Source organism: Pimephales promelas, chromosome 6, assembly GCF_988280905.1.
Source record: "Pimephales promelas chromosome 6, fPimPro1.hap1.1, whole genome shotgun sequence".
Classification (NCBI taxonomy): Eukaryota; Metazoa; Chordata; class Actinopteri; order Cypriniformes; family Leuciscidae; genus Pimephales; species Pimephales promelas.
Window position 1 is genome coordinate 1,080,897 of NC_142774.1, and position 24,012 is coordinate 1,104,908.

At 38.2% G+C, this 24,012-nt stretch overlaps 3 protein-coding genes and 1 long non-coding RNA gene across 5 annotated transcripts; 1 reads left to right on the forward strand and 3 right to left on the reverse strand.

The window, feature by feature from the left end:
• Positions 1 to 1,138: 1,138 nt before the first annotated feature.
• LOC120487650 (protein NLRC3) lies at positions 1,139 to 8,517 on the reverse strand. 2 transcript variants are annotated; one of them, XM_089132676.1, is made up of 11 exons: positions 8,331 to 8,517; positions 8,151 to 8,221; positions 7,281 to 7,490; positions 7,087 to 7,200; positions 6,896 to 7,009; positions 6,704 to 6,817; positions 4,344 to 6,410; positions 4,057 to 4,230; positions 3,794 to 3,967; positions 2,806 to 2,852; positions 1,139 to 2,705 (listed from the first exon to the last, which is right to left on the reverse strand). In XM_089132676.1, coding segments are annotated over exons 2-11 (3,546 nt in total). In that variant the 5' UTR covers positions 8,153 to 8,221; positions 8,331 to 8,517; the 3' UTR covers positions 1,139 to 2,175. The 2 variants fall into 2 exon arrangements, with proteins under 2 accessions (XP_088988802.1, XP_088988803.1); XM_089132677.1 differs by lacking the exons at positions 6,896 to 7,009; positions 7,087 to 7,200; positions 7,281 to 7,490; positions 8,151 to 8,221; positions 8,331 to 8,517 and having other exon boundaries at positions 4,344 to 6,407; positions 6,704 to 6,813.
• Positions 8,518 to 11,606: 3,089 nt separating this feature from the next.
• On the forward strand, positions 11,607 to 17,560 carry sid4 (secreted immunoglobulin domain 4). Its single transcript, XM_039684341.2, has 9 exons — positions 11,607 to 11,757; positions 13,150 to 13,296; positions 14,140 to 14,274; positions 14,370 to 14,548; positions 14,789 to 14,975; positions 15,150 to 15,260; positions 16,131 to 16,199; positions 16,920 to 17,186; positions 17,330 to 17,560. Exons 1-9 carry the CDS (start codon positions 11,709 to 11,711, stop codon positions 17,332 to 17,334), a joined length of 1,149 nt encoding a protein of 382 aa, XP_039540275.2. The 5' UTR covers positions 11,607 to 11,708; the 3' UTR covers positions 17,335 to 17,560.
• A 310-nt stretch (positions 17,561 to 17,870) lies between these two features.
• Positions 17,871 to 19,672, reverse strand: LOC148978421 (uncharacterized). The gene is made up of 3 exons (XR_016168994.1): positions 19,072 to 19,672; positions 18,399 to 18,740; positions 17,871 to 18,011 (listed from the first exon to the last, which is right to left on the reverse strand). It is a non-coding gene; the product is annotated as an uncharacterized LOC148978421 (long non-coding RNA).
• Positions 19,673 to 20,307: 635 nt separating this feature from the next.
• Positions 20,308 to 23,777, reverse strand: LOC120487866 (uncharacterized). The gene is made up of 4 exons (XM_039684291.2): positions 23,674 to 23,777; positions 23,035 to 23,202; positions 22,539 to 22,857; positions 20,308 to 22,328 (listed from the first exon to the last, which is right to left on the reverse strand). The coding sequence occupies exons 2-4, from the start codon at positions 23,191 to 23,193 to the stop codon at positions 21,169 to 21,171; spliced, it is 1,638 nt and encodes a 545-aa protein (XP_039540225.2). The 5' UTR covers positions 23,194 to 23,202; positions 23,674 to 23,777; the 3' UTR covers positions 20,308 to 21,168.
• Positions 23,778 to 24,012: the final 235 nt, after the last annotated feature.

The following is a 24,012-nucleotide window of genomic DNA, read 5'->3' on the forward strand; positions in this document are numbered from 1 at the left end:
TCGTAAATATGAAAAGGATAATGTATAATTATTATTACAAAATAAAGCCCTTAAGTTATAGGTGATTCAAGACCCATTCGCTCTGAACACCTGCATATACTGTACATACCAACCTCAATTCACAAACATTGCCGCGCTTAGTGGAAAAAGCAGCAAGCTAGCTAATAAGTTAAAAAAAAATACATTCCTGATAAAAATGTATTTATATTTGTCTTAAGTTTTCCTTCGGTTGGTGTTAACACTCTCTCAGGACAGAGTTTGCGGATTGAAGAACTGATGACAAACACTGAGCAGTGAGATTACAGCCAGCAAGACTTGAAAGATATGAGATTTATATTTTTTAACTGCATTCTACAATTAGGATTTCAATAATATCAACATCATTTATATGCTTTTTTTTAAATAATCAAAATATACTTAAGATGTATAAGTTATCACAATTGCAATTATATTCAGAAACTCTTCAATGTAATACATTATTACACAGTCACTCACAGGGCTTTCCGGTCTTATTTACACAAACCTGTGTTTATCTGACCGTCTCTGTCCAGAAGGAGGCGCTACATGATCATTAGAGGTCGAAGAGGAACTAGATATTCTTATTACAATCTGTACTGTCTGATTCACTTCAAACTAATGCTTTTCTGTGCAAAACACTTTTTTGTACCTCTAATGTATGTCTAATGTTAACATTCATATTATATTCCTTTGTTTATTCATATTACAGTGTATTGTGAAGAGTCACATTATCTGTAAATATGCATTGGAACAAAATAAGTGATCAAATACATTGAACTGAATGCCACTTAAAGTTCTGAGCAAGGTGTATCTGTTAAAGTTCACTTCACTTATTGCATTCATATTAGAGTTTGATATATGATGACATAATAGACTTGGGTAAATGATTGTATTATCAGTTCATTCAATAGGATATATGATGTGTAATGATGGTTAAATATAAAAAAAGTAAAGTAAATGTAAAAATTTTTCGTTTTTCACAATTTCGTTTTTATGTACACCATGAAAATGACAAAATAAAGGAATCTTAAAATGCAAGACATCTTTATTTTAAACCTGTGAACAAGGAGCGTGTGTATTCGTGAGTTTCTATTCGTGTGTCTGTGAGAAATGTGAGCCCTTAAAAATTTAAACTTGTTTAATTCATATTAAAAAGATAGTTTTACATTTTCACAAAAAAAGACAACTACAGCTGTTCACATTTTCAAATTAATGGATAGCTTGTGTGTTAAGCTGTTCTGCTTGAGTGACGACAGCCATTAAAAACAACAGATAAAGTTACAGCCAGCACTTTTTTGCTGTCCAGCCACTGTGGCTACTGGTTTTCTGAGTTACTAGCCACTCAGCATTTCCACTGGCCATAATTTTGACTTTTTCTGCTTTATAGATATTTTTAACATTATCACATAATTTGGCAGCAGGTACTGTATATTAGGCTGTTGTCACTTTAAGACCTGTCGCACTGAACCATTATACTGTTATACATGTGTTTTCTTTCTTTACACATTTACAAGTAAAACATAACTGACTGTGTTTACATTAATGCTCGCCAAGAGCGGCATTGACACTATTTTGTGTGTATTTGACTGTTTAAGTGCAGAAAGATGTGAAAAAGAATCAGTAAAATTATGCGGGAATCAGTAAAATTATGGACAGTTCGCATAATCCCAAACTGAAATTCAAGCCCTGTAACACAGAAAATATTCATCCGGAGCAAATGAAACGACTGGGTGAGTAGAGGCTGGTTTGTGTGTAACTCACTGTCGGAGATACAGTATGAGAGAGCGAGCGCAGCTGATTATATATATCGGGTCTCTGTTCTGCGGAAAATTATTATTGAAAGCGTTTCAGATATTTCAGTACAGATATGCATGGACAATCAATTTTCGACTTCATTACATTGCACTTAGTTTAAAATTTTGCACTTAGTTTATTATTATTATGCCTTTTTAAAAGACTGAAAAAATATATATATATTATATATAAAATTCAACCCGCCAAAGTGGTTAGTAGGAATGTCTGCATTGCACTTTGGGTGTTACTCAAATTCCTTATGACGAAACGGTAAAATGAAATTATTTTTCACTATTTCAGTATCCTAGTTGTTTTATGTAAGAAAGTTTGTGTCTGTTTGAAAGAGATAATGTTTGGGATGGTTCAGATATTTCTCAAAGACACTGAGGCATCATAAACCCTGAATCCAGCATAGAGGGGTTCAGTGAATGTGGTGATGAATGTGTGTAAGTGTGTGAGTGTGTGTGTGTCAGAGACGCTGTAGAAGGACAGAGTGCCGGCCAACTTGTCCAGATACACTCCTACTCTATTAGAGGGGGGTGAAGGAGTAATTAAGTCAGTTCTGTCATTATTGTGACAGACGATGTAACTGTCATCAGAGCAGAAGAGACTCCAGGACTTGTCGTTCCATCCGAACACACAGTCACTAACTCCTTTTCTGCTGATTCCTTTATACGTCACAGCTAAACCAGTAACTCTCCCGCTCCATTCAACCTCCCAGTAACAGCGTCCAGTCAGACTCTCTCGACACAGAACCTGAGGATACGTATCAAACCTCTCTGGATGATCGGGATACGACTGCTGCTCTTTCATATGCGTCACCTTCCTGTTCTCCTCAGACAGTAGGAGTTGATTATTGACTGTGTTTGGATCCAGTGTGAGAGTATAGGCATCTGAATACAACAAGAGAGAGAAGTAAATTAAGCATGGTTTCAGAGCTGTGTGTGTGTGTGTGTCTGTGTGTGTGTGTGTGTGTGTGTGTGTAAGACCTACATTTTCTTAGTCCTGGTGTGATTCTAAAATGTTCTCCATGATCCAAACTAGAAAGAGACAAATATAAAGCAAATTAATACAAGTGTTTGCTCATTAAATGTGTGCAAGAAGCAGCTGAAATATCAGTGAGCATTTTGTCCTAAAACAAGAGCCAAATTCAGAAGTCTTGTAAGAAAGTCTAATAGCCATCACAGAGACAGAATGATCTACATGATAAGATGTAAGTCTTATTTCATGATACGATTAATTTTAAATTTCAGTAGCAGTATTAGTATCAGTGATGCAGGCCTTCATTCATAAAAAGATGCCATTAAACAATATTTAAAATATACAGATGATTAGAAAAACTATTAAATAAAAAATATGATTTTTTTGCACTGGAAAGAACATTCTAGAAGTCTGAATAAGTTCGCACAAGGCTACAGAAAACTGTTGTTTATTTTTCTTCAAATGCAGTCTGAGCCAATGAGTTTTGAATGTTATTGTATTTGTTCAAGTTAAAAATAAAACGTATTATAAACTAAACAAATCCATGGTTCATTGTTGGCAAAATGATCATGATAGTCTCGATATATCTATGTGGTTCAGTCTTGCATTGATTAGGCCTACTTTGCTAATCTATAAATATATAGGCCTATTAAGTTTTATTATGATATGCTATAATGTATGACAGCATACAATATTCACCAGAAGTCATCATTTCAGGGGTTATTTTTACCTATGCCCTGTGAAATATACAGAAATTGAATAAAGTTATCAGTCTGCACAGCAGAATATAGATTAATACTTATTAAAGCTAAAAAAAGTTATTTAGTTAAGAGCAGTCATAAATTTACAGTAATTTTCCCTTTGTTCTTTGATTACCTCACTAACAGACATAATTAGTGTCTGCTTTCACTTTAAGACAAGACCAGGTTTGAGAAGCTCTGACTAAACTGACCCAAGTGAGATTAATACTATTGGTGATCTTAAGTGAACCCCCACATACTTGAGTATCTGCAGTTTATAGTTTGGATCCTTCAGTTTGTCGGAGAGCAGCTTGACTCCTGATTCTCCAGGGTGATTGTAGCTCAGATCCAGCTCTCTCAGGTGTGAGGGGTTTGAACTCAGAGCTGAACACACATAACCACAGCCTTCCTCTGTCACCATACAGCCGGACAACCTACACACACACACACACAGTCAGACCATCTACAAACACAATTCAACATTATGACCAAATGACTGACATTATCTCTTATTCTTAAGCACCTCAGTATCCCCAGCTGACAGCTTAGGCTCTTCAGTCCATCAGAGAGCAGTTTCACTCCTGAATCCTGCAGGTCATTGTTACTCAGGTCTAGCTCTCTCAGGACAGAGTTTGAGGACTGAAGAGTTGATGACACAATTTCACACAACTGACCAGTGAGATTACAGCCAGCAAGACTTAAAGTGAGCAGAACAAGAGAATTAGCAAAAGTCAAGATGTATAAGTAAGCACAAAAAATATATATAATTCAATTTGGTTAAAGTTCACTGTAACAAGATTATATACTCACAGAGCTTTAGTGCAGTTGATCACAGCTGGTATTAGTCTTCTTCTGCCCTCATGTGATGTGTTGTATTTGTTGAGGTCCAGCTCATCCAGCACCTCCTCTGACATCTGAAGCATGTAGGCGATTGTTGAGCAGTGAGCAGGAGAGAGTTTCTTCTCTGAGTGTTTGTCTGATTTCACAAACTCCTGAATCTCTCTGGACAGAGTCTGATCTTTCACTTCCAGCAGACAGAGGAACAGATTGATCGATCTTTCAGTGGAGAGTCCATGTCCATCTTTGATCTTCTCTTTAATGTACTGTGTGGTTCTCCTGATGCTCTCTGAGCTGTTCTCTGTGTGTGTCAGTAGATCCTGTAAGAGTCTCTGATTGGACTCCAGTGAGACGCCCAGCAGGAACCGCAGGAACAGATCCAGGTGTCCATTCTCACTCTTGATGGCTTTATCTACTGCTCCTTTAAGCAGATTATGCACAACATCAATAAACTGCAATGTGTCAACATTTTTCATTACATAATGGTAAAACAAATAGAAAGCAGCGAGAAACTCCTGAACGCTCAGATGAATGAAGCTGTAGACTTTCCTCTGATGAATCACAGATTCCTCCTTAAAGATCTGAGTGCAAATCCCAGAATACACTGAGGCGTCAGTGACGTCTATGCCGCTCTCAATCAGGTCCTCCCCATAGAACATCACATTGCCCTTCATCAGCTGATGGAAAGCCACTTCAGCAAGTTTCACAATCACTTCTCTGTTGGACTGCAGGAGTTTCTCTGGATCTCTCTCTTCATACTTCTGATTCCTCATGTTGATCTGAATCAGCAGGAAGTGGATGTACATTTCAGTCAGAGTTTGAGGGATTTCTGCACTCAGATCTTCTTCCAGGAGCTTCTGAAGCACAGTGGAGGAGATCCAGCAGAAGACGGGTATGTGGCACATGATGTGGAGGCTTCTTGCTCTTCTGATGTGAGAGATGATTCTGCTGGCTTGATGCTCGTCACTGATTCTCTTCCTGAAATATTCCTCCTTCTGAGGCTCATTGAATCCCTGAATCTCTGTCAGACGGTGGATGTATTTGGAGGGGATCTGATTGGCTGCTGCTGGTCTGGAGGTGATCCAGATGAGAGCCGAGGGAAGCAGATCTCCTTTAATGAGGTTTGACATCAACACACCCACTGATGAAGTCTCAGTCACATCAGAAACTTCCTGAGCGTCTGAAAACATCAGTGTGATTCTGCTTTCATCCAGACCATCAAAGATGAACACAACTCTACACTCCTCATACATCTTTGAGTCCAGATCTTGAAGTTCAGGATGAAAGTCCAGCAGAAGTCTGTGAAGACTGTACTGATGATCTCGGATCAAGTTCAGCTCTCGAAATGGAAGCAGAAACATGAAATCTACATCCTGATGGTCTTTTCCCTCGGGCCAGTCCAGAATGAACTTCTGCACAGAGACGGTTTTCCCGATTCCAGCGATGCCTTTAGTAAGAACAGTCTTGATTTGGTCTTTCTCCTGGCGTCCTGGTTCAGGAGAGGCTTTAAAGATATCATTGCAGTGGATCGGAGTGTCTCGTGTTCTGGCTGTTTTCTCCATCTGTAAAACCTCATGTTCTTCATTCACTCCTTCTCTCTCTCCCTCTATGATGTAGAGCTGTGTGAAAACCTTGTTTAGGAGGGTTTCATTCCCATGCAATTTGGTTCCCTCAAATAATCTCTCATATTTGACCTTCATGCTGGTTTTGTGCTGGTCTTTGACTCTCTGTAGTTCATACTCTACTGGTTTCTGCAGGTCTCCAGTCTCTTCCTGCAGGACTGTTTGTCTGTAACATTGAGTCGAACCAACAGAACGAGTTCCTCTCGTGACTCTGTGTGTCTGTAGAACAGGACGAACTCTGCATCTCTTTCTGCACTGAGGACAGTCAAAATCTTCTGATCGTCTTGACTGATCCCCCTGGAAACTGATGCACTGTCTGCAGAAAGTGTGTCCACAGGTGATAGAGACTGGATCTTTGAGAACCTGCTCACAAACTCCACATCTGGACTGAGCCTGGACCAGATCGTCCCACTCACTGCTGAGTGAAAGAAAATATCAGTTTTGAATCACAATAAATAAATAAACTCCCCACACTAGGTGAGATTGTCCTTTGCTGTAATTTCTTACAGAATTCCTTTCTTGCAAAAATAAAACTTGGTTTGGTCAACGTGGTTTATTGCAAACTCACAACAAATAACTTAAGAATAACATTTCCATAACAGGGGTCACACAGCTGTGTTCTGCTTTGTAAAGCTTCACCATCACCAAAGTACTCAATCTCCATTTATGCATTTCATGTCAAAGTCTATTCAATGTCAGAGGTTGTCTTACCTTGGGTCAGAGGTCACTGCTTCATCACTGATATTAGGAGGCATAACTATAGATGTGTTACTCTTCATAGACACACCGCTGGGTTCTGGAGAGGCTGGTTTGTGATTCTTTAGCCTAATGAGATCAAATGACTCGGTTAATCTCCATTTATGTATTTCATTAGGGCCTATTCAATATCAGTGTTTGTCTTACCTGGGGTCAGAGATCACTGCTTCATCACTGAAATTAGGAGGCATAACTATAGATGTACTACTCTTCATAGACACACTGCTGGGTTCTGGGGAGGCTGGTTTGTGATTCTTTAGCCTAATGAGATCAAATGACTTGGTTAATCTCAATTTATGTATTTCATGAGGTCTATTCAATATCAGTGTTTGTCTTACCTGGGGTCAGAGGTCACTGCTTCATCACTGAAATTAGGAGGCATAACTATAGATGTTCTACTCTTCATAGACAAACATCTGGGTTCTGGAGAGGCTGGTTTGTGATTCTTTAGCCTAATGAGATCGAATCACTCGGTTAATCTCAATTTATGTATTGTTAAATGAGGTCTATTCAATATCAATGTTTGTCTTACCTGGGGTCAGAGGTCACTGCTTCATCACTGATATTAGGAGGCATAACTATAGATGTACGACGCTTTATAGACACACCGCTGGGTTCTGGAGAGGCTGCAGTGTCCCTCGCCTCACTCTCCTCATTTAGAGTCATTTTAGAGGCAGCGTCCTTATCGTCCAGCCCCTCATAGACATTAGTTTTAAACATAATCTTTTGCTGCTTTTCATTCCTTATAAAAAAAAAATAGGCAACACAATTTATGGAATTCAAATTTTCCATTAAGAACAAAACAAACATGAAATAATTGGGGCATCATTCATCTAAGGTCACTAAAACTAAATTATATTTTGGCCAATAACAGCTGCTTTAAATTATTAGGGGAGTAACAATATATCGTGTCACAATATATCGCAATACAAAAATACAACAATATGTATGGTGGATAGTGACAATCAACATATTTTTGGAGTATCTCGAGTTCAGTATCGTGATATGTATCGAATCGTGACATGAGGGTATTGTTACACCCCTAATGTTCATTAATAAGTTAAGACTAGGGTTGTGACCAATTAATAACACATGTTTTTTGTGTTAATTTGTGATAAATTAATTTATTAAAGCCCTCATACATACTATAGATGTAGCATCAACTTTAAAGTTTAATTTTTATTTTTTACTTTTAATTTTTGAACAATTACAGTAACAAAAACCAACAATCTAACGTGTGTAAAACTAAAACTCTCAGATCCGATCATGTGAGTTCACCCTAAAAACAACAACGACCAGAAAAACTGGTTTACAGTGCAACATAAAAAAAACTTTACATACAAAAACTGTCATTTTAAATCTGTGACAATACTTTGTGAAAGTAATCAAACTTGACGCTTACATCAATTAGATTGCTCTGGTTAATTAAAGTCACGGTCTCTGTATGACAAAGTCTTGCCGCACCCACTCCACCTCAAATAAGGTACAGACAGATTAATCCTACACAGATGGTTAAGGTGTAACGTACTTTTAGTTTAAAACTAAAGTGCTAACATGTCATGTAGTTTAAACATATACTTACCATGAAAACTATCCTGCTAGTCAATGTTTAATTTTCATTCTCTTTCCTTGCCGATGGAAAGCTGCCGTGTGGTTTTGATTTCAGCTTTAGCTGTTCTACCTGTTCTACCTGTTCTATTCAGAATTCAAGGAGGAGTTTCATGAAGTAGTTTGTGATTTTTCTAAGAAGAAAAATGCATGGTAAAACCCTGCACAGAAACAACAATGTGGTTTGGAGCCAATCAGAAACAGTTTGAGAAATAGCAACCAAAGCATTTGTTAGAAATGAAATATTGCATGTGTTACTGTTCGATTACATTACTTATGGATGAGTTGCACACAACTTGAGTGTGCTTTTTCCCATTTTTGAACAGTCACCATTGGCATTTCCATGAAACAAAGATTGCTAAAGTAAACAGTGTATGTTCATTTTTCTCTTAAAAATCTCTGAACCAATACTGTAAACAGGGAACCCTGTCAGCTGGTAGCCTACATCATTATTAAAATAAAAACTAAGCTTAAAATTAACTACTGATTATTAGTGATTAGTATGCAATTGCATAAGGCAATTATTATTATAAATATGTAATGTTGTGCTTTTACAAAATACTAGTGTTCATTTTTTTCTGTTTTTATGAGGTAAATGTAATGCTACATGTTGTTTACAAGCTGTTTAATTGACGTCTTTCCACATTTGAAACATTAGGCAAGATTCAAGGGTGAAGGGATGCTGAAACTGTTGAGACATGTTAATTACAGGTTGTTAACAGCTGGTTGGAATGATGTGATTATTAGATAGATAATTTGAGCGTGTTGATCCTGAACTTTGTTAAGAAAACATAATTCGTTGTTTTAATTTCGTAATTAAAACCTTGTTTCATGTCCTGCTCTGTCTTGTCTGTCGGTGTCGGTGTCCTGTTTGCTCTGAGATGTTTTATATCACTGAGAGAGAAAACAGACGTGTTGAATGAGAGCATGAGAACAGTGTCAGTTGCGAGAGTTTATGAGCTGGTTAATTCGTACGAATTCATATGATTTTTGCTAAATCTTACATAGTTTACGTACGAATAGCCACTGACTCCACCCCTTAACCTACGCATCACCGGGGTTTAGGCAAATCATACGAATTTGTACGAGTGTGGTCGTATGAATTCGCCACCTTTTATTCTTGCGTATGAATAGGTCGTGAGATAGCGTTGGATTTACCAGATAAAACTGATTCTTTGACACTCTCGGGGGTTAAAATAGATGAACATGAGTATAGCTCTTATCTCAATGTGGTTGAGGAGAAATTTTAGATTTTCTCTCAGATCTTCTGAATGGTTTTCTTCTTCGTTTATTCCTGTTGATACGTGCTCTTATCCTTGATTTAAAGTCCTGCCCATGTGATCACACACACAAGCTCACAGTCAGACTCTGGACTTGTGTTTGCAGATGACGAAACTCTTTAAACACCAGATCAGACACACAGTTCAACACTCATCTTTTTAACTTCTATTTCAATACATTTTAGTGGCATGATAAATTTGGGCTGCTATTCCCCTCAAACCATTTATAAACACTAAAATATGAGCACACACAGTAGGTGTTCATTGTTAGTTTATATTGAGGTTTAGGTGAGTAGTACAGTGTGCTAGCATGTTCTGGCTGCTGTTTATTGGGTTTCAATATTTGTAGTTTTGTAGATTCTGTTTATGTGGGATTGCAATATGGGTTTTATGTTGGTCCTATGTAAAGTAACCCATACTGGGGCTAATTAAACCCATGGACCAACCCATGTAGGGTCATATACTGTAGGGTTGGGTACCGAAACCCAGTGCCAATATGGCACCTATATGAGCGGTGTGTACCGTTTCGGTGACACTTAACCCTTTGACTTGTACGATCATATCGGTGTGATTAGAAAGTTCAGTGCATTACATGACCAAATGCTAAATTCAAATTTAGCTTTTGTGCGTTGGCTGACGTGATAAGCACTTATTGTCATATATCACGACTATTCAGTGTTTTATGGCAAAAAAAGAGCCACAAAACGATGGTGGATGGCATTAAAGAATTTAAAAACTCTTTAAATTGAACAATATATTAAAAGTTTAAAGTATACATAACTATATAAATATAAGGAAATACAAAACTCAACAAATTTACCGTAAAAAACACCAATTATACCCATTTACAATAATTTAACAGACACTAAATAACGCTAAATAACAGTTACAGTTTACTTTTAGGTTTTATAAGTGTTCATTTGGCACCGGTATAATAAAACCCAAACGATAAATAACCCTACACACAAACACACAGCCTTTATCATGCCTACATTCGCCTCACCATGAAATATTAGCTGGTGGCTCGGCCGTACATATTTAAAAATAAATTGTAATTAATAGACTATATTATTGTAATTGTTTCTGATCACTTCATTGTAATGTTGTGTGCTAAAACGTGTTTGTTTAAAATAATCTTAAAGATCTCCTACTGACAAGTATTGCTGGATTTCAGTGCATCACATGTTCTCAGGCTCTTCTTCGCAGATCTGCATCTTATTGTGATTTTTGTTTAGTTTCAATCAGTCTCTAAAACATACACACTAAATGTTTAATCAGCCATTGAAGACGGCTATTGTTTTTGTATAAAGAGAATTATAATGACTGTAATCTAAACTAAACGTTACGCCTACAAGAAGACATTTTGCACTTCTGCATAAACTCCTGTGGTTGTTAAATTGATATAATTATCCTGTATGCTTGACATGTTTAGATGTGTTATTTAGTCCCGTTATGAATCTGACTCCACCAGTATTCATCGTGGTGAACGCAGGATTTGCAGGTCGCGCACATAATTACAGCTGACAGGAACGTTCTCTCAAGGTTCTCTGAACAAACATAAAATTAATAGAATGTTCATTAAATTTAATCTGGTTTTCAAAATCGTTATTTATTCATTGTTCATGGAACTATTTTACCTGAAACATTTACTTGTAACATTTTTTTAAAATGTTAGCTTGTTTCGGAACTTTCAGAGAACATTTAAAAGTAACATAACGTTTAAAATAGTGATAAAATAGAATGTTTCTTTAACATTTGCATAGCCAGCAAAAACTGGACATGACTTGAACATTCAGAGTAAATTCGTAACGTTTTCTTTAACGTTCTTAAAACGTTTTTTTGTTCGCTGGTTGGTTCCCACAAAGCAAAACATGACCCACGGAAACACATGACAGCAGTTATTGATGCTACACTGAGTTCAATGAAACAGATAAGCTCTGTCTGTCTGTGTGTGTGTGTGTGTGTGTGTGTGTGTCTGTAGATTGTGTGTGAGAGAGAGAGAGAGAGAGAGAGAGAGAGAGAGAGGAGGAGTGTAAAACAGTGGTCAGACAGAGAGAGATCTCCAGTCCATCATGAACGCTCAAACCGCAGCGCTGATTCTCTCGGCCGTCCTGCACACAGGTGAAGCACTTTCTCTCCTTTTATTTCAGTTTTTTTTTAAAGGTGTGTATCCCAAAGATTTCAGTTTAGAAAACTTGAAAAGCTGTATTTTCACTCTTCCGGTAAGTTAGTTGTAATTGTTATTGTTTGCATCTTGTCTCAGTTTGAGTTGTTTTCTGTTAGTGAAGTTAAACGATCACTTATAATGCAGCGCCACATTTAATTACATTTATCAGAAAACAGTGAACACTGATCCGTTGTTTCTCAGACGGCCGCTTCGTTTAACTGGCTTTTCTGGTGTTTGTCTGTTTATTTGTTTTGTTTCACTGTCTGTTGTTATTTATTTTTATTTTTTTTTACAAAATACAGTGATAGTCTGTTGAGACTGATTAAATCACACCACCCAATATTGACATCCAACTGCACATTTTATTTTCATTTTTTGTGTTTTTTTGTTAATGAAAATATATTTTCATATGCTAGTTTCAATCTTTGTATTGGTTTACTTGTAATAATGTGTTTATTTGCAAATATTTTAACTTTTTATTTCTTTTTTTGACTTTGTGGGACACACGTCACATTAAATTAAGATGTTCACAGCTTTGTTTTCTAATATTCTGTATATAGAATAATATACAGTCACTTTTAAATAAATGTGATCAAATCTGTGGTTTAGTTTACTCATCAAGGGATTCTGTGGTCCCAAAAACAGCATGTGTGGAGTTTGATTTACTTGCGTTTGTTTAGCAGAGCAGGACTGAAGTTCAGGGTTCATCTGACAAACACTCCACAAGGAAATCAGTCATATCTGAAATTAAAAAAAAAAAAAAAAAAAAGATTTTCTTAATCATGTCGTCTAACTCAGTGGAGGAAAACAGTGTAAAAGACTAAAAATAAATGAACAAATAATGAAACAATTCTGTGGGAAAGTATAAAATATGTAAAAACTGTGCAAAAAAAAATATGTAAAATTAATCAAATAAATATATTCCTATAAATTAATTAATTAATTAGTTAGTTAGTGAGATCAATAAGTATAAAAATAAAATATGATTAAAATAACCAAAATATTTTTTTTAAGTAATAAGTAAACAGCAACAAATATATTTACCAATACATTACATAGTGGAAAAAAAAACACTTTCTTCAAATAACACTTTCAATTGGTATATTTTGTCTCATATTTGAAGAGTGCATCTTTAATTCTGTAATTTTCCTGTTTGCTACTGTGGAACAGAAAATATATCTGAAATCCTCATAAATATGGGGTCCGTCGCGAGGATGCTCATATGGGGCCCGTGGCCTCTGAAACATTGAAACCCCTGATCTAACGTACAGTGAGAAGCATTGAGTCGTAAGCTGAAATGTGTGAATGTGTGTTGACTCAAGCATTATGTTGTGTGCTCACATCAGTGTGTGGTCAGAGTCCCGTGGTGTCGGTCCGACCGCGAACGGCCGCGGTGAAACCCGGCGACACCGTGAGCTTCCAGTGCCGTGTGACGAGCGGATCCCAGTCCGTCCAGCTGGAGTGGAAGAGGACCAATAACCAGCCGCTGGGAGGTGTGTTACGCTCATCTATAACCAGCTCAGAAAACACACACACACTCAATCACCCAGCCAAACGGGAAACAGACTTAAAACACTCCTCTTGCATTCAAGTCAAATTTGACCCGGAAACGGTTCGTAAAAAATTTTTTAAAACAAAATCGCATAAAAAAACTTTGCGGAGTAAGATTATTAAAACACACACCATTTGTTTCTCAGATTTTTAAAAAAAATAATTAAGAGCTATAACCCTCAAAACTTATTAATGTTCTGAATTAACTCGGATTAAATGCAGATGAAATGTTGAGTATCGCACACACCAACACAGTTTTGGTTGGACACGTGGATTCCACACGGCCCAGATGTGGGCCGGATCTGGGCCGACACCATGTTGCTGTCTGGGATGTCTCTTCTAGATCAATGTGTGCTTAGGATTCATAAAGAAACCAAAGTCTGTGATCAAAACTCTCTTTTCTCATCAAATTCTTCCAAAAACAAATGATGAATGAGAGCAAACGAGTTGTGCTATTGCCGGAGAAACATCTGAGATGAAGTTGGTACTTCAATGAAGAACAACTCATGAATGAATAAGAAGCTCCATTAAGTCTCCAGAGTGATGAAATAACAAAATCTGAGCAATAAACTAAAAATAAAGCTTCCAAAAGGACTTCATAGAAGGGTTCCCCAAAGAACCTTTCAGCGATCAGTTTTTAAAATAATCTTTTTATCTAAGTGTGAAGAAGATTTTAAAAATCCAAAGAACCTTTGTGGAACGAACACGTATAATGCCATTAGACAGGAGACACATCAGATTATGGCTTTAATGGGTTTACCTGTTCTGCTGTATTCTCTCAACAGAGAACGTGAAGCTTGGACCTGATGGTGCCGTCCTGACCATTGTGAACGCCGGTATCCATAACCAGGGCGTATATCGCTGCATAGCCACCAACGCTCAGGGGAAATCCACCAACTCTGCCACCCTGAGCATCAGACGTGAGTCCAATGCGTTCCTCGCATGTTAAAGTGGCCATGGAAGGGAAGTTGCACTCATCTTAAATCGATAATGAGGTGCACTGTGTTTGGTTCAGAGCCGCCGGAGGTGCGCGTGATGCCGTCCGGGCCGCTGACGGTTCGCGCGGGCCAAAGCGTGACCCTCGAGTGTAGCGCCTCGGGGAAGCCACGCCCCTCTGTCAGCTGGTTCAAACAGGAAGAAGGAAGTGAGACGGAGATGGTTTCCATGACAACAGACACCACTGCCTTACTACAGGTGTGAAATATAATTCAATTACAGCAACTCTTGGAAAAGTTATGGCTTTATAGAGTTAAGTAAAGTTAATTTATAACTTTAAGAGTTATAAATATCTAGATTTCCAATCAGCTTGTGCCATGTGGTTATGATATGATTGCTTGCAGATTGTATGTGAACTATTGTATGTGAAATGTGATTTCACATTTGGTCATTTTAGGATTCATTCTCACCTCTCTCTCTCTCACTTGCCTCCTGAAGGTGACCGTGATGGCAGCAGAGGATGCTGGGAGATTTGTGTGCCGCGCTCAGAGTGGGGAGGGGCTTGCTGAGGGGAGGGTGGAGCTAGAACTGGAGGGCGGAGCCTCAGCTCCTCAGGCATCGGTTTCAAACACAGATCTCACAGCCGTGGAGGGTCAGAGCGTCACCATGCACTGCAACGCCACCGGTAACGCCACTCTCAGGGAAAATTAACATGATTGATTGAACTACATTGCTTTTAGCCAATCAGAAACGCTTCCTTTGCTGTCCCGTTGGATGACATGTTTTTTTGGTTGGGTTGAAGGCAAAGCTTACAGCACTTCTGTCTGTTTACATTATAATTCCTCTGTGTTTCCCTCAGGTACACCGACTCCGGTCATTTCCTGGTCGAAGCTGCGGGCGCCGTTGCCATGGCAGCACAGCGTGAGCGGCAGCAGTCTGACCCTCAGTAACGTGGGACGGCAGGACTCAGGTACAGCATGAGTGAGTGAAGACGTGCTTTACATATGGGATGAATATTGAACTAATATTGCTGTAAATTATTGTACTTAATCGTAATAATTGTGAATTGTTTAATATATTAATTTCTCAAATGTTTCTCACATTCTCAAATGTTTTCAGTGTAAAATCAATTCACATTTATTTAAAGCAAAGCAGCTTCGAAGTAACAAACAAGAAAATAACGTTTAAAAGGAAGAACATTGTTCAACATTCACCTACTAGAGATATAACCAGTTTACATCAGAGGATCTCAAGTTGTCTAGCTGAAGACGTTCCTGTAGTTTTACCCATTAATAGACACGGTACTTCCTTGAAAATAAACTCCAGCTACAACAACCATAATGAAACGATCTTCACAATAGATAATACTTTACAGTGATCTCTTTTAGAAAGCTACATATGACAGTTTATCTGTTCAATAAACGTTGCTGGTCCGAACTGATAAACGATCCGTGAAGCACATAATGAGTACCGCAGTTTCGTTCCGCTTTCATACCGCTTGCCATTTGATGTTGCGCAATGTTGTGTTGGCCGCGCCAGCGCGAATTTTGTCGGCAGGAAAAATAGTCCAAGGAATCGTTCAGTTTGTATGCGTACCGAACCGGAAGCCTCGAACCGAAACTGTTCAATACGAATACATGTACCGTTACACCCCTAGGGGAAACACACACGGGCGAGTGAACAATGCACGCATTTACCGGCCAAAACTATACCGACAGGTCTAAAACAAACACTTACAATAGGCTTACCATAGTGAATCAGGGTAAGACAAAAACAAGTTTTAGAAGAAGGACTGATGATGTATTGATTACACATGATAGACTGATTCTCTGTCTCTCAGGTCAGTACATCTGTAACGCCACGAACGCGGCGGGCTTCAGCGAGGCCTACGTGCAGCTGGAGGTGGACTGTGAGTGACACAAACACACTCTTTACACTGCTGACCTTGGCGTCAGAAATCATGCTTGAGCTCTGTGAGCTGGTCACAGGTCAGTGTAGACGGTAAACGTTGACTTTTGGCTGATACTGTAAGACATATGAGCTATAAACCCGCATCATGTGGTCACTGAACTTTAAGAAGATTCTAAGCAGCCAAAGCGAACTTAACCAAGGAGCCACATTTGAGCAAAAAGCTGAAGAAAGAATGAAGAAAGGGACAACTGAGTTTTTAAATCAGACTGATCTTTGGACTGAGTGATCATGGTGAAAGAGCCTGTGTGTAAACAAACATCACTCGCTTAATATTTCATTAATCCTTCCCTCGGGTCATTTTGACCCGGTTTTATTTTTAAAAATTGAGGGTTCATCAGAGGGGTCCCCATTACTTTTATCGCACTTGAACCATGAATATACACACACACAAAAAAAATTGCTATGGATTCGAGGTTGAAATTCAAAAAAGTAACAAATCCTTCCCTCACGGGTCATTGACCCCCATAGGAATTTATGGAATGCAAGTACAAACCTACAAATGCTCAAAATTCGAATGAAATTGTGAATTATTTTGAATTTAAGTTGAAAGAATGAGAGGAATGTGCTTAAATTGCGATTCATTATTTCTTGATTAAATCTAGTAAATTAAAGATAAATATAACAATAACAAAAAATCTTAACTGTCGTGTCTCCTCAGCGCCTCCGTATGCCACTGTACTGACGGATGAGATCGTCGCCCGTCCCGGGGATGCCTTGCGTCTGCAGTGTCTCGCTCATGGCACTCATCCAATCCGCTTCCTCTGGACGCGTGTGGGCGGAGCCTCCATGTCGCCGAGGGCGGAGTCTACCAAAGACGGTCTGCTGAAGATCCCTCGGCTCAAAGCATCAGACAGCGGGATGTATAAATGTGTGGCGACCAATCACGTGGGGTCCAGCGAAGCGCTGAGCAAAGTCACTGTGAGAGGTGCGTGAAGCTCTTGAGATGATGTTCTTCAAAAGTAAAATGCTCAGGAAATCACTAGGACTCCATTGAGTAGTTAAATTATAATGTTTACATCATTAAATGCTCATTTCATCTCACTCTCCTTTGCTTTTATCTCCCAACAGCTTAGTTAGAGACCGTCCTGATGATTGTTAAAATCTGGCCATTAATTATGAGGACATTAGAGACTTCAGACCTACAAGACGATGAAGCTCAGAGAAAAATCAAACATGTGACGTTTTGCTATAGTGTTCAGTTATGTCTGTATGTATTCTGCTATGCTGCACGGTAAAAAAAGATGCTTTAACTTTGGCTCTCAAGTCAAATAAATAAATACATAATGAAGGTCACTGTCAGAGGACTGTGTTTACACTGTTTTTACTTAGTGAACATGAACATGTCTGCTAACTGAAGAAATAAACATCATCTGGTAGATTTCCATGACACGTTCACTACAGATTGTATAACAGATAATAAAAATAATGTAAAAACATGACTAATTATAATCACTGAGATATTAATCTAATTATAGACACTATATTTGATTGGATTGAATGTTTTTAGAGGTATTTTACTAGAATTTTATATGTTTTCAACGTACAATATATATAGATGGAGTATGTGTTAAAAATGCAGTATGGTTTAAAGTTTATGTATAAAATAAAAAACAGTAACAATGCATTACCTTAAGGACAGAGTCAGCACCCAATCCAATGTGTGGTTTGCACTGACCCAGTTCTTCCGGTCATCAGTGTCAAGTTTGGTCAGTTTAAAGGGAGTGATTTTGATGAAACGTCTCACCAGACTCTACAAAAAGGAAAAAAAAAAATGTCTAATTATTTAGCATCCTCTTAACCAGCTTTGTAATTCCATCCTACACAGGTATACAATTATTAAATGTGGTATACCCACTTGAAAGGTTATCATAAAACAAAAAATAGCCTTTAAAATGAAGCAGAGATTAGACTATTAGCATTAACACTGTCAAGTCTCTGCACTGAAATGGCAAGACCGGCTCATCAGTCTGGTATTTCTTCAAGAATGCACAAAACGTTCTGGATAACGCCATGAAAAACTGAAGTTTGTCTAAGATCAGGGGATCTTTATTTTTATTATATCAAAAGAAGAGGTTCCAGGGTTTGGTAGTTCTTTTCTACGGACTGCTTCTACATATTCTTTCAGCTTTGGCCATACCTTGGTGGCTCTCTCTGCAACAGGCAGGTTTTCTACCCATCTGTGTCCACAGAATGGGAGTGGAAAGAGATGAGCCGGTAAGTTTTGTATAATCTTCCCTTTTTGAAGGGACACTGTGAAAAACAAAGTCCATTGCTCTCAGATGTTTCTCAATACTCAATAGTTTTCATGGGGAGAAGCCAGTCTTGAATTAATTGTGTACAGCTCACAAACGAAATTAGCTGTCGACCTCCATAGTTTACATGTTCTTGCTGGAGATTATTGTGGAACTTAAAAGTTCACGTTGGGGCCATCCATACTAATGGAAATGAGATGTTTCACATCTAGTTGGTGCACACATTTCTGAAAACAGAAATAAATAAATCATGAGACCAACAAAAAATGCTGAAAAGATGTTACAGACATGTTTGATTATTGCAAATTTGCTTTAATTAAAAACAAAACCCCCACCACCAACAAGAAATAGGTTATTCTACAAGTTCAACAAGTTATTCTGAGGAAACATGCTTAATAATGAATTGCTGATGCTCTATGGCCTAACATCAAATTATAAACTGACAACTGACAAAATGAAGGCTGCAATACTACGGTTGTCCACAAGATGGAAGAAGAAGCCTAATCTTTTTCCTTTTCAGAATCACAAACGCATGAACAAAAGAACAACTATACTTACTTTGACATAGTGCAGTAGATCCTCACTCTTTGAATGTCCCATGAACTGTGATGCCAGATAGCGGGACTGGACACAACCAGCCTCACAAAATCAAACATGGACATAGTTGTTTATTTTTTGTTGAATGGTTTAAACTCTCATCAAACATCAACACAAATAGTCCTGCATCGTTAACTGCAGTAATCAGTTTTGAAGTATGGGGCAAGTCCAAATTTTAAAATGTAGCTGGTTTTGTCCTTGCCACAAGAGAAAGATTTGACGATTTCAGAATCAAGAAACATTGCCTGGAACAACAGAAACACCTTAATTGGACGGTGATGGACAGCAGTGTTCAGACACCAGAGCACCTCCGCCTTCAAAGTCGCATTCGAGCCAAATGCTGATCGAATGTCGCTAAATTATGTAACGTTAGCTGCTCCACAAACTTGGTGACTACAGCATCAGTTGTCGCCGTAAGGTTACTACTTGAAGATTTGTAGGTCACGCCAAAGTAATTAAACATAGTTGTTTGCTGCCTGACTCTTATCGCCGATTTGTGGCCGTCACACTGCATATGAGATTTCACGGCACTGATTTCCATCCCCAACTTACAAAAACCGCAAAATCCACTAAGGGGCAACAACTATGTCTAAAAACAACCACCTCGGCTGGAATTTGCATTTTCCCATTTTTCTGTCCACTACTTTACAAAATGACCACATTTGACACCACTGACAGAAATAGACTCAAAAATAGTGTTGGCATTAGTAGAATTGCATTAGCATGGTTTAAATCATACTTATCTGACCGTCATCAGTGTGTAGCAGTAAATGAAGAGTTGTCTAATCGATCACAAGTTCAGTATTGGGTACCACAAGGCTCAGTACTAGGACCGTTACTGTTCACTCTGTACATGCTACCCTTGGGAGATATCATTAGGTATTACTTTTCACTGTTACCCTGATGAAACTCAGCTCTATATTTCTTCACGCCCTGACGAAACTTGCCAGTTCACAAAATTGACGGAACGTATAGATGATATAAAAAACTGGATGACTCATAATTGTCTACTAAAGTCTGAAAAAAAACAGAGATTCGAATTATTGGACAAAAAACACGTGATAACCTAGAAAGCTGTCTAACACTTGATGGCTGCTCAGTCAATCCTTCGTCAATGGTTAGGAACCTGGGTGAGTGTAGATTTGAAAATCATGCTTTCCCCAGTTATGGTTGAATCACGGAAGCTACACCAGTTACTTTTGCCAAGAGATTTCTATTTATTATTTTATACATGTATCAGTCAGAGAGAAAAAGGCATAGCAGAATAAGGCGATTGGTGAGGAGGTCTTCATTCTAGATTTCTCTATTCCCTCACCCAATCATGCCAGCTGTAAATGGGTTATCTGTGTATCTCCTTCCTCACGCTTTAGAGTAGCCTTTTATTGTGACCAGCCTAAGAATCATTCTGTGACTGTCTAATCAGCATCTTGATATTTCGAGGTGGATAGCTTTTCTCGGCAATGGAGAAGTGCTCACTAACACAGATTTAGAAAGATTTGTGAACAAAACTTGAGAGAAACAGGATTTGTGTACATAGAAAAAGTCTAAGATCTTTGAGTTCTGCTCTTGAAAAACGAGTGCAAAAACAAAGGTGTTGCGTTTATAATTTTGCTCAGTGTATTTTAAACATGCATACCTATAGACTAAACACGTAATACTTATGTACACGCCATCAGCGTTTTCACAGGTTTGTGTTTTTGAAGCTCAGGCAGAGATAAAAAAAAACGAAAGAAAAAATGCTTGGACTTTGGGACCTATTTCAAGGTTTGTGTTCTTGAGCACCAAACACTGTTGTGCGAATGAGTGGGCCGGTGTCGGTGTTGTGAAAAGGGCCCCTAATTTAATAACTAATGATCGTTGTGACGTAAGTGAATCAAAACTAACTTTAGCTGAACAATTACTTAGGAAATTGGAGTAACAGAGATTGTTTTGGCTTCACAGCAGCTCTAGAATTATCACTGAAAAGCTGCTTTGAAACAGTCCATATTGTTAAAAGCATTATATAAATGAAGGTGACTTGACTAGGTGTTTTTTTTAATTATTAATGATTAGATGAAGCTATGATGATTCTGGAGCAGCGTGTTTCTTCTGGTGAGTCTTAAAACCCCATTTAAAAGAGAATCTCTCGCCACAGATGGAGCAGTGGTAAGGTTTCTCTCCTGTATGCCATCGCTCATGGATCTTTAGGTCACTTGATCGAGTGAAATTCCTGTCACATTGTGAGCATTTAAAAGGTTTTTCTCCTGTATGAGTTCTCTGGTGCATTTGTAAGCCACCTGAATTAGTAAATCCCTTCCCACAATCACCACAGTGATAAGGTTTTTCTCCAGTGTGAACTCTCTGATGAACTTTGAAATAAAATGGACTAGCAAAGCTTTTCCCGCAGAAGGAGCACAGGTATGGTTTCTCCCCGGTGTGAGTCCTCTCATGGGTTTTCCGGTGCGCTGAATGATAGAAACGTTTCTCACAGTGTGAACACTGATATGGTCTGATATCAGAATGTATTTTTTGGTGTTCCTTCAGAGAATTTGAGTTTGTAAAGGTTTTCTCACATTCACTGCACTGGTACGGCCTTTCACTGGTGTGTGTGAGTAGATGTTTCTTCAGACTGGTTCCACATTTGAAGCTCTTCTCGCAGAGGGGACAATTGTATGGGCTCTTGTTGGTGTGTATGAGTAGATGGTTGTTCAGATGGGGCCTCTGGTTGAAGCTCTTCTCACAAAGGGGACACTGAAACGGCCTCTCATTGCTGTGAATGCGTAGATGGCTCTTCAGATGGGGCCTCTGGTTGAAGCTCTTCTCACATTGAGGGCACTGGTACGGCTTTTCACCAGTGTGGATTCTCTTATGCATTAAAAGATGTTGGTTGGTGCGGAAATACTTGTCGCACTCGCTGCAGTGCAAAGTTTTCTCGCTGTGTGTCTTTATATGAGCTCTCATATTATAAGGCGTGGTGAAAAAATCCTTCCCGCACTGTTTGCAGCGAAACTCCTTCTTCACGGTGTGCTCTTTTGAATGAAGTCTCTTCTCTTTTGAGGTAGGAAAGCTGATGTCACATATCTTACAGGTGAAGTCTTTCTGCTCTGTGTGTTTTCTCTTACGTCTCGTTAAAAGCCCTAGTTTTCTGACTGTTTTTCCACAGGAGAATCTCTTCACAGTCAGTCGCTGTTTGGATGTAGAGGCAGTTTCTCCATCAGAAGATGAACCAGCATTGTCATCTGAAAGGAACATAAAATTATGTCATTATAATTATTATAACATAAAAAGAGCATTAAATATGTATCCTTTTCTATAACTTCTAAAGCTGAATGGTCAGTTAAAATAAAATTGTGTAGGATCTGAAAGCAGATTGGACAGAGATGATTAGTTCAAAGTTCAATTTAATACTAATTCTGTTACTTCAGCACCTGGTCATATAAGAAGCATACCTGGAGGAACAAAGTCATCATCATCATCATTATTCTCATCTTCATCTTCATCCTCCTCCTTATGACTCTGTTGTTGTTGTTCCTCTACTGTGGTTTCTTCTCCTCGTCTCTCTATCAGGCTCCTGCAGTCCTCCAGTTTGACGAAGCACATCTTCATCTGCAGTTCTCCAGCGTTACAGTCAGAGGTTTGATCAGCGGATCCATGATCCTGAGCGTCAGTATAACACAGTAAAGTGAGGCTGAGCTCTGAGTCCTGTGTGTCTCTGGATCTCCAGACTGAATCCTGAGCTTCTGTCCCATCAGTCACACACACTGAAACCTGACAAAAATAGATAAACAAAGAACAACCTGTTGATTTTAGCCTGATTACTCAGGTTATATTGACTAATTAAGCACATTTTGCTGCTGGATTAATTAGAGATGTGCATAAGAAGTGAGAAGCTAACACAACTTTGATTTGATTGAGCTGAAGGATGAAATGATGAGCTGCTCAAACCTCTCTGTTGGGTTTGTCTCCTCTTTCTCTCAGCTTTGCCTCCAGTGACGCCACCTCTTTCTTCAGCTGACAGATTTCAGTGATGAAATCCTCAATATCCAGCATGGACAGATCCGTTCCTACTGATTTACAGCAGTTCACATCCATCTGCGCTCTCATGGTCAATGTCTGAAGACAAACACATCATCATTACTTATCTGCATTTATAATGAACTTAGAATATTCAGAAATATTTATTTCAGATGTAAAAGTCTTTAGGAGCATTTGTGTATAGTTTCAGTATAAAGCAAGCACAGAGCAGGAATTTAATCAAATATTATTTGACATTATGCATAACTCATAATCATATATTAAGATATTAAACATGATATTGTCAGATTTCTATTAATTTCAAGCATCTAGCATTGAATATAAACCATTATGGTGGTATAGTATCGGTTTATTACAAATATCATTTTTAAAACATGGTTAGTAAAACATGAGGACATTTTAAATGGCTTTCTGTAGCAAAACTATCGGTATTTTTCATAAGCCAAGTGGGCGAGAAGAAGCTTCACTTAAGTTCATTAAAAACTAGAGCCAGACAAATAACAAGCAAACAGCTAAAACGCATAAATATGTAAAACAGATTACTCTCACCGTCTGAATGCTCCAGTTGTTGTCTTTCTTCAGTGGTTTTACCGGTAGACTAAATAACGGCACAGCGCCTCCTACAGTACGAGGGATGGAGTAGATAGAAGACTAGAGGCAAATAAAGGTTTTCATAATAAACTACAGATAAAGTTTTTATTTGGTGTACAATTCATAATTGATTATATTTGGGCTCAGTTTGATGTAAAAAAAAAAACAAATTAATATATTTTCTTTCAGCAAGGACGCATTCAATTTATTTTATTTTAAAAAATGTTCCAGAAACTTTTTATTTTAAATAAATGCTGTTCTTTGCTCATTCTGTTGGTCTATGAATCCTGGAAAACA